This window comes from Pecten maximus, chromosome 8 (assembly GCF_902652985.1).
Source record: "Pecten maximus chromosome 8, xPecMax1.1, whole genome shotgun sequence".
NCBI lineage: Eukaryota > Metazoa > Mollusca > Bivalvia > Pectinida > Pectinidae > Pecten > Pecten maximus.
The window spans coordinates 23,942,667-23,959,181 of NC_047022.1; the positions used below are offsets into that span (position 1 = coordinate 23,942,667).

Below are 16,515 nucleotides of genomic sequence, written 5' to 3' on the forward strand. Positions count from 1 at the left end.
TTAACAGAACAGTACAATAGGAGTAATCTCCCTTGTCCCATCTCGTTCACCTCATTACTTTGCATACCCAACAAGAGATCCCAGATGATCTGATGATGGTGGGCTAAAAATGTTGATATTCCATAATAATTCATATCTTTGACTCAATGCACTGCAATTGCTCATTCAAAAACATAAATTTACACCTTAACTAGATAATGAAGGTAGTATATTTCTGATATGCCTATTTAATAATACAATATTATGAATTTCCCATATATAGTTTTACATAATTTACAAACGTATATATCAATTAGATAAACCAATTATTTTTAAATTACATTTGAACAAAAACTGATTAAGTTTGATTCAAAGCATCAGATTCTCCATTCTGCTACAGTAAAAAGGATACATTTATCTGCCTAGAAAACACTATATACCGTACATGATTTTTAGGTGTACAATGATTAAATATTATGTAAAATTTGGTTTCATTGTTAAAGGGGATTTTAAAAAGCACATGCTTTTCACAGTATTCTAAAATATGATTTTTAAGAGGGGCCGCGGTGGCCGAGTGATTAAGGTGTCCCGACACTTTATCACTAGCTCTCCACCTCTGGGTTGCGAGTTCGAAACCTACGTGGGGCAGTTGCCAGGTGTACTGATCGTATAGTAGGTCAGTGGTTTTTCTATGGGTACTCTAGCTTTCCTCCACCTTCAAAACCTGGCACGTCCTTAAATAACGCTGGCTGTTAATAGGACGTTAAATAAAATATAACAAATTCCAAATACCAGAGGTGTTCAGGACTAGTAGCAATTGAAATTTTTTTCCTAAATTTTGCCTATTGGGCCCTCGCCTCTCCCTCCCCTGGGTAACCACACTCTCCATTCATACATTCGTTTCCTTTATCCAATAATGCTCCAGTCCAAATTTCATCAAAATATATTCATCAAAGTTGTATTTTGAATATTTTCCTACTTTTGAACTGCCTTTCCCAAAAATGGTTTATACTACAGGTGGACCAAATCCTGTCATTCTTTGAAAAGAAAAAGATTTTGAAGGTTTTTCTGTCCAATTTAGGGAGCCACATTCTCCATTTTACAACATTACATCTACTTTGCCAAATAATGCTAAAGACCAAATTTCATCCAAATCTATTCAGGCGTTTACCACAATTTTCCCTAGGGGCCCCGCACCTCCTGCCCCAGGAATTAAGCTACATTCTCCATTTATAAGACATTATATCACCTTTTCCCAATAATGCTCCACACCAAATTTCCTCGAAATCAATTCAGTCATTCAGGACTAGCAGTGATTTGAAGGATTTACTTCTATTTCCTCTATTGGGCCCCATACCTTCGGCCCCGAGTGAGCCAAACCCTCCATTTATACAACATTGGATTTCCTTTGTCCAATAATGCTCCAGACCAAATTTCCTCTAAATCCACTGTTGTTCATTCAGGACTATTAGCGATTTAAAGGAAATGTTGACAGACGCTGCACTATGTTACCTGGTAAAACTTGTTGACAATACCTTTATCAAATGGGCATTTATGAAAAAAATTCTGTGTATGCGATAAATGAAGCAATACAACCATGTTTTGGTTTTACATTTACACCTGAAGAGAAAAAATCTGCATATTTCCATTGTTGCGTATAAAGTGTTCTAATATATATATAGGTCTACTAACAAATATAACAAATGGTATACTTTCTTAAATTTCAGTTTTTATGATTTTAATTATTTCCAATGTTTCAATTGTGAAAACATTATAAATTGTATTAAAAGTGTACAATGGCTCTCTAATGTGTGTAATACATGTGTATTCTCAATCACCTCCAATATCAAACACAGTCACATTACAAATTGGGTAAAATCTCATCCTTTCATTATACTATATGATATTATACAGGACATGTAGTTGTTTTATTTATTTTTAACTGTCCATGGTCTTTCATGAATTCTCTGCCTGTCAAGAGAGGACATGGCTTTTTTGGATGGGACCAAATGTTCTGACAACCCTGCTCGTTTTTTTCGTTTTGCCCCTGCCATATAACTGTCATCATCCTCAGCATTTAAAGGGGGCAGTGGATCACCATATCCAGCATTGGGATTAAGATACACTGAACGACCAGATCCACCAAATGCTGCGCTAAAATCTGCCTCAGTTTGAGATTTGTCTTCATCCTGTTTTGTGGAATTCACCACCAAGTCTGTACCGCGGTCATGTGAAAATTTACAATTTTTTCCAAACTTACATTTTCCTTTCTGAAATTTGAAACACACATTTTTCTTGGCTTGAATTCTGGCTTCTGTCATTTTTACATGCTGTTCTAAGATAGAGTTTTTTGCTTTTTCAGCCAATTCATATTTATTGCTGAAAACTGACCCACTTTCTTTTAGATCTCTCAGACTTGGAGTTGGCAGATAATCAGCCAAAGGATTTGGGAGTTTGATTTGATTATCTCCCTTTGATACAGTGTTTGCTTTGGACTTGCAGTCTTCTTCATCACTACTGGAGCTATCAATGTCACCTCCTTGGAAAAAATTCACTGTCTTTTGGGGTTCTGTAGACACTGGTATGGATGGTGTTTCTGACTGGTTGGATCTGAAAAAAGAATACTGTATAAGAAAACAATATTTGGTAAGATTGTAAGAACAGTTTGGACAGATACTCACGGACAGATTCATGCAAGGTTTATGGAAAAATCAAGAATTTCTGCACAGAAAGATGGATTTATATATAACACTTAATTTAGCTTCATCTATTTAACTTTCTGATAATTCATCAAACATACCTGTATACTATACCTGTCAAGAGAATAATTAAAATTGGTTACTATTTTTATTCAATGACTAATTAATTTTAAAGGCATGTTCACTGCTATCAATTCAAGGAGTTACCTTCCATATATATATGGCTAGCAGCATCTGTACATGAGAATGGGTGTGTATGTGTGAGATGTGCGTGCAAAACTGTACGGTATGTAAATGTCTTGTGACTGTAAATGTATATTTAATGAAAAAAATAAAAATAAAAAATCAATAAACAAAAATATTTAAAAAAATCATTGCTTTATTTAAATAACCTTGTGGGTCTTGATCAATTTTATTATAGGTCCATGAATTTCAATAAATTTATAATATCATAAAAAGTTTGTTCCAATCAGGCTTTTTTTTTTCTTCTCTCATGACATTTGGAAGCCATTGTAAAATGCCCACTAAAGGAGGTTTAGAGTCTTATGACTGCTGTTCTGCTACATGGGGTTCTATAATATAAGACTATGAAGGTTCATATGATTTATTTTACGTTGATTATCCGATATTTACATTTTTGTTATTTGTCGAACTTTGAATTTTGAGATTTGCCGTGTTTTTTTGGAACTATTAATAAAACTTTGAGGTTCAACAAATAACAAAAATGTAATTATCCAATAATAAACGTAAAAAATCACTATATGAACCTTCGAACATTCCTGTGAAGTTTTGTGAAAATTGCTCCACAAGTTTAGGAGGATCCGAAGTTGTCTGGACCAGTTACCATGGCAACAAAAATTTTGTAATTCAAACAGCTCCATGCATATCTACACGTTCCCTAATTAGGCTAACATTCATGTTAATTTTTTTTATGAAAATCACATCACAAGTTTAGGAGGAGTTGTCCGTACAAGAAAAACTTGCCGATAGTGACCAGTAACCATGACAACACAAATATGGAATTTTATCAGCTGCATGCACATTTACACATGTTCCCTAACATTCTGTTAAATTTTGCTAAAATTGGTTCACAAGTTTAGGAGCAGTTGTTTGGATGAGAAAAACTGTTAAAAGCGACCAGTAACCATGGCAGCAAAACATTTTGGAATTTTAACAGCTGCATGTATGCACATCTGCAAACTTTAAGTTATGGCTCTTATTGGAAAACTTGTTTATAGTGATCAGTGACCAGAGCAACCATGTTCACACAGGACCTAACCTGAGCAGTTTATCTGTGGTTCATGCAGTACATGATCTGACGTCCATTTTTTGATAATCACTCCGATCCTTAGTATCGACCTGTGTCTTGACTCTTATATCAATTGGATGGTCAATTTACTGTGTGCATTTATTATTTATTTCATTGTACAGATTACCTGTGTCATTTTGTTTACATATTTTACACATTTTCCTAAAGAACTTCTTGTTTCAGTTAACTTTATTGTCAACACGGATGCTCCGAAACGCTGGCGCTGGTTGTCTATTGAAGTTGTATTTTTGTGAATATTAATTTACTTCATAGGATTATTCATTCCACTTTTCACACAGGTACATGTATTCTAAGGATTTTTGTGTTCTTTTTGCCATTTTTTTTACACTTTGCTGTGTCAGCTTACCTTTTGTATATTTCCTCCTCCTGCATTTACAAATGTATGTTAAGGTGGGAGGGAGCCGATACTTTATTTCTGTATCCATATATAAACTACGCTTGATTTTTGTTCCAAGCTTGTGACTTTGTGACTTTCAATAAACTTTGATTGGAGTCTGGTTCAGGGTCAGATTTGACATTGTTTTCCCTGGTTTGTAATATTAATTAAGGCACATCATCGGACATCATACAATGTCAGACTTTCTGACTTGTGTGGTTTTCTGATTTCTGCATGTGCTTGTACTGTAAATTGTTGGTCTTGTTCCATTATTGTTATCAAATACTGTGCAATGTCAGATACTCTGATGTGCATGGCTATCTGAATTTTCCCCATGTGTTGTAAGTATTTGTAATCAAGATATTGTGCGATGTCGGATACTCTGACGTGCATGTTTATCCGAGTTCTTATGCTGTAAATGTTCAATTTTTGTAGTTTAAAACATCATCCGTATAGCTAGTGATACCTAGCCCTTAGTTGGGAAGTATGATAATCCATGTATATACCTTGATAATCTAGATAGGTGAATATATGCATTCTTTGATATGGTGAGCTTGCGACCCTATGTAGAAAAGAGCTGTACCTTGTCTCAAAACATCCCAGTGAATCACTTGGTGGTTATGCCGATAGGATCACAAATCTAGCTGCAGCTGTATAATGAGGGTCTGGGGATGATCAAATATGCAACTATAGACATATTCTTGAAAACTGTGATGGAAGAGGACAACTATTATATAGTTGCGGACAACGAATTGGCCAAATCATTAGAAGAGGCCATTACAATCGTCAAAGTATATCAGTTGATGAGAGAAAGTGGATTGACTAGGACAGGCAATGTAAATGAGAAAGACACCACAGGGGAACATAAAGATGTCTGTACACGAGTTAGTGGAAGTAAATAAAGGTACGCATGGAAGAAGAATCTTTTCAGACACAGAACAACAACATGCGAAGTATCGATAGCGATCTGTGCAATGACGTACAGACTAAGAAAAGAGGAGGAGAAGAAAAGATGCCAGAATAAGAAAGGTCCAGGTTAATTTGCAGGTCAAAGATGAGGCAGACGTCTCTTAACAAGATAATTTTTTGTTTTGTTTTTTGTTTTGTTTAACGTCCTATTAACAGCCAGGGTCATTTAAGGACGTGCCAGGTTTTGGAGGTGGAGGAAAGCCGGAGTACCCGGAGAAAAACCAACGGCCTAAGGTCAGTACCTGGCAACTGCCCCACGTAGGTTTCGAACTCGTAAACCAGAGGTCGAGGGCTAGTGTTAAAGTGTCGGGACACCTTAACCATTCGGCCACCGCGGCCCCTTAACAAGATCAGGGTAGAAAAACAACAAGCAACCTGTATGAATGTAATGCGGAAAAACAATCTAGATCATCTATATCCTCATCAGCATCATTCTCCTGACCAAGGAAGCCACTGAATGTCATATGTTGAACAAAATGCTAAAGCCAGCTCCTTTCCTCTACCACCGCCACCATATATACCCCATCAAGCTTAAGGTGTACAGGGCTTTCTGCCCCATCCTCTTTCATCGCCACCTCCTTATTATACCCTATCAAGTACATGTACCACTCCGCCACCTCCACAAATGCCAATTTCATATTTTCCTGTAGTACCCACCAGTGTAGTCAGTTACAATACAGTACATAACCATGTACCCAGTTTCAAAAGCATTGTTTGTTGTAACTTGTTGTACATAGTCCTGGTTTTAGAAAAATTGGATGTTTCAATTAACATTTACAAATGTATATTTTAGATACAAGTATATTGCAATCAAGTTCAAGTTTGAGAACAACCATATATTAGGGTTTCCAACATTACTTGGACTAGCTGTTTTATGATTGGACACATAGTGAATTGTTGGAAGAGTTCAGATGTTATGAATCATAGTTTTTAAATACACTTTAAAAATCTCATGTTGCTATTCTATCATCTGCTCTCCATGGCCACCTCTGTATTTTCAGTAACCTCAGAGTGCATATTTTTTTTATATACTTGACCATGCAGCAGTTTTATTGTATTGACTTTATGCTGACTTTTTGTCTTTTATAACACATCGCATTCTTAGTAAACGGAGAGGAATGTTATGTAACTGCATTGTATATTCTATGTATATATATGGTTCCAAGGATTCTGGGTAGTTATCCTCTGGAAGGCCTTGTACCTTTTCATGGCCCATGTTTTACTTTTAGACCTCAGTTACCGGTTAGACCTCAGAACAATACAGAAGTATAATACTGTTGTTGCTACTCTGTCTGCTATTATCGTCATACAGATATGATAACTCATTTTGGTCACATCACACCCCTCGATTTTACAATAGACCTAATACACTATAAGTAGGTGATTTTTTTTTTACTGTGGATGTTAAATTTGTGCTTCCAAAAAAAAAACAGAATAAAAAACTTCTTTCAAATGTTAACTTCTCACAGTCACAGTCCGAAAAGTGGCCGCAAACCACAGGTACTTGGGGTAAGAAATTATATTTGTATATATTAATATATAGATTCTACTATATAGCCTCGTATTAAATAAGATCGAAAAAGATCAATAATAGATTATTTATTGTTATTCAAGAAGATAACTTCATTTTACATTATTTACGCGTGTATTGTACTGTGTACAGCAGATGCTGCGCTCGTTTCAGGCATGTTTGTTTTTTGGCTAATTTTCTAACAAACCTTGTAGTACATGGGATATAGATACTTGGTGATGATGTAACAATACTGACATGGCAGATTAGTACATATATTTCAGTATATTCTTGTATGATTATGTATTGGTTTATAAATACGCACGAGGGTCTTTCGTCCTCGATAACTTCAGAATCGCTGTCTGAATCTTCACCACTATCTCCATAGTCTGCTACGAGGGTAGCCATTCCACTTCCTGTATTTTCAAGTTCGCGGGTAAGAATAAGTTTTTTTTGATTGGTCAATATTACCGGCGAAGTTGCCGAGTGATAACGTCATTGCAGATCAATGACTGCAGGAATATTTACAATGAAAAAAATAATGACAACACAATTTCTCTTCAAGTTATGACTTTGGGCCCCTGTTTGTCAACTCTTTATGTTAATTTTACATTTTATTTTATACATTATTCCGATCATTCCCCGATCAGCTGACGGATGTAGACGGCGATACCTTCGCAAATTAAACACGAAAGGGACCTGTCGGAATTGAGAATAAATTCTGCTATTGAAAACGGCTTTTAAGGTAAAAATTTATGAAATATGCGTATATTTTAGATATTATTGGCACAAGGCTGAAATACAAATTATTTATTTTGCTGATGTATTGACTGATGGTGAACACGTGACATTATGTCGCACCCAGAAATTTAGCATAATTATTTAACCCTTACGACTCGGTCTGTCTGCTCACTTTTTGACAGGAGCTGGATCGGGATGTCGGGGAAAGTCAGACACAGAACGTCGGCGAATGCGGCGGACTCCGCGACTCAATCGGTGAACGAAAAGATCTTAAAAGAATGTCATTCTCTCTACATCGATCCCGAAAACGGTAAGTCTTTTTGTTTTATGTGTCAAAAGTAATTTCTTTTTCTTCTTGGGTAGTTTTCATCTACCGGCCATTACACAGTACACGACTTCGTAATAAACTAGCATGGCAGACTACTGTAGACTTTTCTTTTTTAATCTGTTACGTGTATCAGAATAGATTTTAACTATTTTTGAAGATTTATCTTTATTTATGACTCGTTAACAATCTTATTCGGTATTTTAAGTCGGGAAGGTCATATAAATCATTCGTCCTATTTCATAGCACACTGCGGCTCAAAAATATTTGCCCTGACCCGGCGGAGCTGAGCTAAATATAATCCAGTCTGCCGACTATTGAATAGTTCTCTCAGCTGATCAAAGGTCACTATTTTCACTGAACCGGAGCGTGATTTCAGGATTTTTTCCTTGTTGAAGTTTCTTCATTGAAAAGTCTCCTGTTTGAGTTACAGGCGCAGTGGAAAAAATCTAGACGATTCTGTACGTTTTAACACTTGTGGTTTTTCCACACCGCATCATCTATGTTAATTTTGTCCTGTCTGCAGTCTACTGTAGGTGAATCATCCTGAGTACTTGAGGACCTCACTAGTGCTCTAGGAATTTTTATGGGAAGAAGTATGCAAGACATATCAGTCGATAGTTTAATTATGGTCTTTTTTTTCAACGCTTTCTACTTTGTTGTATTGGGAAATATACACGGTAACCAATGGTGTCTACTATGAAAATTTATTCACATGCCCAGACATTTAAGTTATCCCACATGACTTTATCCATTTAATGAACTTTTTACCTTTTAGTGGTGTTAATGGTAAGGCTACTTTATTAATTATATATTGAAATGATTGCTATCTTTCTAAATTTAATTTCTGTTTAATTGACACTTACATTTGTTTGTTCTTCGAATGCATGTGCTTAAATAGGCAGAAAATGAGGGCGGGTCAACAAATTACAGTTTTGAGAAAGATTTAATTGTTAATGAGTGATTTTCTGAATTCTCTCTGCTGCAACCAAACTTGATTAAATGTACCATCACATTACTACAGTCTCATTATTTCATTAAATTTTATTCATGTCCATCATTGCCACTGTTCATGTTCACATTTTGCTTTCAGGATATTTCTCATCACAGTGTAGGGCAAACTACAATATGAGGGCAGGAATGAAAAAAAAATTTTAAAAAGCAACAATATACATGTTGGAAATCTTTGAAGCATTGCAGCAGTATGATGATGACATTTTATCATAATCAATTCGGGACCAGACAATTCCACTCCAGCAAGCACCTGTCTGTGAACTTAACAGACAATATATTTATGGAGCTCTGCTAAATCAATGCCTGCTTTTATTTTCAAACAGATAAGATAACGTTATTCAACAGAAAAAGGATGTAAAGATATTGACTGAATAAATTGCGATTGCAGAAAAAGTGAATTAAAAACTTAGTTTATCATGGTCCAACATCAACACCAAATAAAGCTGCTTTCTTTTCATTTGTCCAAAATTTCATTTTTCAAAAATATATTTGACATTGTCTCTCCACTGGTGGATGTAGAACGTGTATGCCTGAAACCTCTAGTCTTCCTCATGATCAACTTAGCCAGGTTTTTTTCTCTGTAGCCTTTTGTCTCATTTTGGGAAGAAAATCTGTGAATTGGAAAATATTTTTTCTGGAGCGAACTTCAAAGTTTGGGAATTTGTCTTAATTTTTAGCTCACCTGGTCCGAAGGACCAAGGTGAGCTTATGCCATATCGTGTCGTCCGTCCGTCCGTCAACAATTGACTTATTTGACTTCTTCTTCATAACCGCAGATCGGAATTTCACCAAATTTGGTCAGAAGCATCCCTATGGGTAGGGGACTCAAAATTGTACAAATGATGGGGCTGACCCCCTGGGCGCCTCTAGGGCGGGGCCAAAAGGGGTCAATTTAGCTATTTTGATATAAACGACTTCTTCTCTGAAACCGAGCATTGGATAGCGCTCATATTTTCCTGGTAGCATCACTATGTGATGGGGATTCAAAATTGTACAAATGATGGGGCTGACCCCCCAGGGGCCTGAGGGGCGGGGCCAAATGTGGTCAATTGGGCTATATTGATATAAACGACTTCTTTTCTGAAACCGAGCATTGGATATCGCTCATATTTTCCTGGTAGCATCACTATGTGGAGGGGATTCAAAATTGTACAAATGATGGGGCTGACCCCCAGGGGGCTGAGGGGCGGGGCCAAATGTGGTCAATTGGGCTCTATTGATATAAACGACTTCTTCTCTGAAACCGAGCAATTGATATCGCTCATATTTGCCTGGTAGCATCACTACTGAGTGGGGACTCAAAATTGTACAAATGGTGGGGCTGACCCCCCGGGGTGCTGAGGGGCGGGGCCAAACAGGGTCAATTTGGCTAAATTGATATAAACAACTTCTCCTCTGAAACTAAGCAATGGATATCTCACGTATTTGCCTTGTAGCACCTACTTGGGGTAGGAATTCAAAATTGTACAAATGGTGGGGCTAACCACCTGGGTGTCTTAGGGGCGGGGCCAAAAAGGGCCAGTTTGGCTAGATTGATATAAACGACGTCTCCTCTGAAACTAAGCAATGGATATCTCACATATTTCACTGGTAATATCCCCTTGGGGTAGGGATTCAAAATTGTACAAATGATAGGGCTGACCCCCCTGAGGGCTGAGGGGTGGGCCAGAAGGGGTCAATTTGCCTAAATTGATATAAACAACTTCTTCTCTGAAACTAAGCAATGGATATATATATATATTGCTCATATTCGCTTGGTAGCATCCCCTTGGGGTAGGGATTCAAAATTGTACAATTGGTGGGGCTGACCCCCGGGGGGATGAGGGGCGCGGCCAAATGGGATCAATTTGGCTAAATTGACATTTTTAGAATTACAATAAAAACAATGTTCATGTAACCATATAAAATGCATATGATATATATTGACATAGCAATACCAGTGGCAAATATACTTAAGCATAGTTCTTGTTTCATATCTCATGAAACCAGGTGAGCGATACAGGCCCTCTGGGCCTCTTGTTTTTTATATAAAATAATTTCAGTTTGAAATGGAGCCCATAAATGGCCCAAAAAAGTCTTCACAAAAAGCCTTGTAAGCACATCAATACCCTATCACATTATAGTTTAAAAAAAGTCTTTGTGAAAAAGCTGAAATTAACAAAAGTGGATAGTGGCCATATATTGATGTATTTTTTTTGCGTGGTGGTCTACCTTCACAGGACTTTTTCTCCCTAGTTTAGGATGGGGCCTTTTTGTCTCATTTTGGGAAGAAAATTGGTGAATTGGGAAAGAGTTTTTAAGGTATTTATCTGCTAATTTTTGGACTTTGGTCTAAATAGGAAATAATTTCAATTAGGAATGGGGCCCATTATTGGCCCCAAAAAGCCCTTAGAAAAATCTTTGCTTCAAGACGTTGAACTGTCACCTTTTCTAGAGATTTCTAGAACTTATAAATTTAATGTCAACTGACCAAAATGTACTTATTCACTCAACAACGATACATTTACATATAGATATAATAATTCTATAAAGGCATTAGGAAATTTGTGATTAAATTAAAATATTTATGATTTTCTATAAGATACATTAGGTCCGTGTGACCAATGATTGGAGGAAAAGACAGCAATTAATTTATAAAGACTATGAAATTGGAATCTTCTGCAAGCTAGGTAGTCGTGTAGAAACCAAGGATGCAAACCTGGCAACCACTGAGGCAAAAGAAATTGCAAAGAAGGTATTGCATCTATGGATAATAAGATTGAAACTACATGATTAATGGAAATAAAAAAGAGATGCAACAGACTGAAAATCTTCGAACTACTGTTGTGAGAAATTGCATGTAGGGGCCACAAGATTCACAAGATATTTGCATAGACTGGAAAAAAAACAGACTTGGCCAGCTTGCAAAAACAGATACACTTCCACGTGCTGATAACAACTATCCACGATGCATCAATATCTGCAGAACCTTGCTCGATATATTCTCAGTGGAAGAGACGAAAGCTGCAACCAAGGAGCTGAACACTGGGAAAGTGCAATATGTAAAAGGTCCCAAGTCCTCAGGTGATCTCTTCACAGTAATGTGGCAGTTGATCAAATAGATTATTAGAGTTTTTGACCAGAAAGGGATTATCAATGGCATTTATCTTGGTCTTCCATTTCCAATTAATGAAATAATCGCCTGTACACTTCATTGCTTTAAGAGAGGTTTCACAACGGTTTCAATACACATGCACTGCTCCTGCTGCTAGGGATTTGTTTATGTTGGGTTCAGGAGATATTCCTTACAACTTCAAATGGGTTTGTTGGATGTGGAAGCAATTGTTGTCATTGTATTTCAACCTGAAGAGGAAACTACCAAAGAAATCTAATATGTTCAAGGTCAAGGACCAACAATCATTTTGTTGGGAAGATTTGGTACTTTAGATTCCTTCCCTTAACTTCAGAAAGAGTAATATGGAGGATTTCTTTGCACATAGCTGAAAACAATCAACTGAAAAGAGCTCCAAGAGTACCATCCTCGACATTCATTAATGGAGTGGAGCTGATTGCAGACAAAGATGGTTGGTGGCAGCCTGATCAACACAAGAAAAACTTCATACGTGGTTTCTTAGTTTTGCAACAAAGCTAAAACCCAAAGAAGGCAGACAGATTAGCTTCAAACACCAGACTCGCATGTGCTGGAAAAATGAGCTGTTTGAGTAACTGTTGTCCTTAAGCAATCAATGAGTCCATATATGCTGGGTTATGGGATACATATGATTGCTTGATATTTGGTAATCATAAGGTAGTCAAACTCGCTGGATCTTGTTCTCATTGTTCTGTGTATCTGTTCCAATTAAGTTTGGGATTCTATTTCCACAAATGTGTCTTGTCTGGACAAGTCTGCTGCATTTGTGTTCTAAGGTCAAATTGGTATTGGAGAATACAGGTTTCTGTATTATATTTTAGCCAAAGTTCAGTGCTTCCAAAGAGAAGATATACTTGACATTTTTAACAATGTCAATTCAAATTTAATGAAATTCCTGTTTATCTTTACTTCTTGGTATTATTCTGTTATGGTTCTTAGGAGAAAATTCAAGAGCAAATTGTTTTTATCCCAGTACTAAAATCTAGTCGATAGCCTCATTTCCAAAGCAGATACAAAGATGGTTAACATTCCGAAATGGATATATTATTTTGTCACATTCTCAGAACTCTTGATTTACAAGAAGACAAAACTGACACTATCTAGTGCCGCAATTCCAAAGCCTACATTGAATCACTTGCCATGCATTATCAGATTGTTGACATGAAGATTTCAAAATGCCAAAGAGCATTCGCTTTAAATTCCAAAGCAAACATCAAGTAATGACCACAACATTTTAATGTTTCACATAAAAGTTATTGTAACTACACAGACAAAAATGATATAAAGTGAATCACTGCAGTGAATCTCAATGACATTGCTGTGTAACTTGCAAAAATCGAAAAGCTGTAGCCAGGAAGTCCAGCAACATTTAAATGCCAAAATCATAAAACTGACCTCAAATTGATTGCCCTTGTATCCCCGAGTTAAAGTTACTTACATCAAATTTAGTTACTGAGCAGTGAAATAAAAGAATGACTCGCTAATTATGCAGTCAGTTTTCATGAATGGCCCGGAATACATAAAATAAGGTAACTAATTCAGTTAACGTCATTAACTAGCTAGATTGCCTGTTTTAATTTTGGACAAGATTACAGATTTTTTCTGAAAAGAATGTCCGACTTCATAATCAAATGTCAAACCTGAAATTTTGGAATTAAAAATAAATCAGGTATTCTTTGTCTAATATTAGTAATAAATTTCTTGGAAATCCAAGAGTAATGAAAGTATATATGCTTACCACATTCAATTAAACATAAATTAAAAATAAAGTAATTGTTGTGAAATAATTTGGGAGACGCACATTCCACAACAAATCCTGAAATATTTTATGAATTTATTATGATCCCCAACCAACCCCCTGTGAAGACTAGTAGAAATTATAATCGTAATTAGTTAGATTTTGAGGTCTGTTTGTCCTGTGATAATACTTTTAAATAATTAATTTGCATTGCAATCAGTCATCCTCTGTTTTGGAAAAGAAAACACACGGTCATGAATTATACTTAAATAATGTTGACATTGTATTTTACGGAAATATTGTTAAACTTATTAAAAGAACCTTGGGTATACTGTATTAGTCGGTCAATGATTTGAGAGTACTAATTTATAGGATTCAAATTGAGAACTGGCATTAAAAACGGTCAATGTCCAGCTGAAATGTTTGATATTCCTTCATCAAAGAAGCAATGTGGATGAACCATCACCTGTTGATCGAAATTGATTCATTGTTGCATGAATCAGAAGAAGAAGAAAACATTTGTGAAAGATCAAGAGAGATATGTAATACAGGCAAGGTATTATTGTGTTCCCTACTCGATAACACAGCTGACGTCACCTCCGCTACTGTCATTTCTGTGTAACCTTCCCCAGGGCAAGACCAGCCTTTTCATAATGTTGGTTGGTTTCATCTTTAGCTAATTTGTCATCAGTTAGATCATGAAATCCTTTAAGTTTTCTGCTTTAAAATACTAATGTGTGATATAATGTTTTACCAATAAAATTACAGAATTAAGATTTGTTTTGTAATTATGAGAATTTTACTGATTGTTGTCTATAGACATGTATTATGCAAAGCAGCAGAACAATTTTGTTTTGTGGTTAATATACACATTATTTAACAACAGTTATGAAATGAAGTGAGCGAGAACTATCAACTAATGATTAAGATCGGTCTTTCATAGGACCAATGAGAACCCTCTGATTGAATTTTGACAGTTGAAGTTTGTTCTCAGTATTTCTCTGCATGTTCCTTTTGAAACTTTCGAATTTCACTTGAATCTTCCACTATCAGACTGATCTGAAAATAAGATGGCCGACAGGCAGCCATTTTGAATTGGGACAATTGAGGTTGTTGCTATTTCCCCAGAAAGTTCTTCATGAACCTTTTAAAAATTTCACATGTAGGCTCCCTTTGTCCCTCAATGTACATGTTCCCTTTTTTTGATACTCTGATATGAAAATTAGATGGCCAGCAAGTGACAATTTTAGATTTTGACAGCTAAGGTTTGTAAATGCTGTCTCTCAGAATGTTCTTTATGGATCTTTCTCATATTTCATCTGAAGGTTTCCCTTGGGTCTCTAGAGCTAGATGTGTATGATTCATTTTGTGATGGATCTGAAAACAAGATGGCAGGCAGGTGGCCATTTTAAATTTATCAACACTATTTGTCCAAAAGTTTTTCATGATCCTTAATTGTACTGATTGTTTCATTTTGAGACTGACCTGAAAACAAGATGACTACAGGTGGCCATTTTGATTTTAACAGTTGAAGATTGTTATCACAATATCTCAAAATATTTTTTATGGAGCCTTTTCAGATTTTATCTGTAGGTTTCCCTTGGTCTCTATAGCTAGTTGTAGGTTTCCCTTGGTCTCTATAGCTAGTTGTAGGTTTCCCTTGGTCTCTATAGCTAGTTGTAGGTTTCCCATGGTCTCTATATAGCTAGTTGTAGGTTTCCCTTGGTCTCTATAGCTAGTTGTAGGTTTCCCATGGTCTCTATAGCTATTTGTAGGTTTCCCTTGGTCTCTATAGCTAGTTGTAGGTTTCCCTTGGTCTCTATAGCTATTTGTAGGTTTCCCTTGGTCTCTATAGCTAGTTGTGCATGTTCCATTTTGAGACTGCTTGGAAAACAAGATGGCTGACATACAACCATTTTGAATTTTGACAATTGAAGTTTGTTATCTTTATTTCTCAGAGTTCTTCATGGATCTTTTCTGAAATTTCACATGTAAGTTCCCCTTGGACCCAATTGTATGTTGTGTATGTTTTATTTTGAGACTGAAGAATTAAGAGAGCGAACAGGCACCATTTTGAGTTTTGTTCCTAAGTTAAGGTTCGTTATCTCTATCAATATTTCTCATTCTATCGGTTCTTCAGGGATATTTCTTGGGTTTTCAACAAGATTCCTCTTGTATTGATTAAAGTTTGTTAATTCTATCTCGCAATCAAAGAGTTCTTATAAATCCTTCCAGATTTAATTTATATGTAAAGTTTTTTTTTCAAATGATTATGAGGAAGAAGAGAAAGAAATGAAAGGTCATTCGTTGGTTGAGTGCCAAGATCCCCTCATGGATCTCTTGTTTTAAAAGTGATTGTGTTATCCACTAGGAAAACTGAACACCCAATAAGTGTGTTTATTATTAGCACTAATGCATGTCTTGGACAAAAAAAATATATGTTTTGTGAAAAAAAAAACTGCTATGGTCTCTGACCTAAACAGAAAAGTTCCAGTAGACTTGATGTGTCTGCTTGTTTTAGGCCTGGTGAAGATCGCAGAGAGTCTTGGCATCAGTCTGCTGGCCCCGAGGAAGAAGATCACTGTGCTGATGATAGGGAACCACTCCGCAGGCAAAAGTTCCTTCATTAATTGGTAAGTGGCATTTCTCTAAGTTTCTTTTTTGTGTGTTTTCCTTAATATATATATAGTCTACTAAACTGCAT

General features: G+C 36.1%; 2 protein-coding genes across 3 annotated transcripts in view; one reads left to right on the plus strand and one right to left on the minus strand.

Annotated features, from left to right (window-relative positions):
• Window positions 1–724: 724 nt before the first annotated feature.
• On the minus strand, window positions 725–7,311 carry LOC117332863. The gene is made up of 2 exons (XM_033891920.1): window positions 7,189–7,311; window positions 725–2,589 (listed from the first exon to the last, which is right to left on the minus strand). The coding sequence occupies exons 1-2, from the start codon at window positions 7,269–7,271 to the stop codon at window positions 1,908–1,910; spliced, it is 765 nt and encodes a 254-aa protein (XP_033747811.1). The 5' UTR covers window positions 7,272–7,311; the 3' UTR covers window positions 725–1,907.
• A 206-nt stretch (window positions 7,312–7,517) lies between these two features.
• Window positions 7,518–16,515, plus strand: part of LOC117332864 — a 58,874-nt gene continuing 49,876 nt past the window's right edge. The window contains exons 1-3 of one of the 2 annotated variants that reach the window (XM_033891922.1): window positions 7,518–7,608; window positions 7,787–7,914; window positions 16,333–16,444. In XM_033891922.1, the coding sequence (XP_033747813.1) occupies window positions 7,800–7,914; window positions 16,333–16,444 (227 nt within the window). In that variant the 5' untranslated portion in view covers window positions 7,518–7,608; window positions 7,787–7,799. Of the gene's footprint in view, window positions 7,609–7,739; window positions 7,915–16,332; window positions 16,445–16,515 lie in introns of those variants that run through there. The other variant, XM_033891921.1, reaches the window with a different exon arrangement.

What these genes read in the sequence shown, in the direction of transcription:
- LOC117332863 (XM_033891920.1), bottom strand. Translation starts at nt 7,271, where the DNA reads ATGGCTACCCTCGTAGCAGACTATGGAGATAGTGGTGAAGATTCAGAC. An exon ending in ATCGAGGACGAAAGACCCTC is followed by an intron (nt 2,590 to 7,188) that starts GTGCGTATTTAT and finishes TTCTTTTTTCAG; the next exon opens with ATCCAACCAGTCAGAAACAC.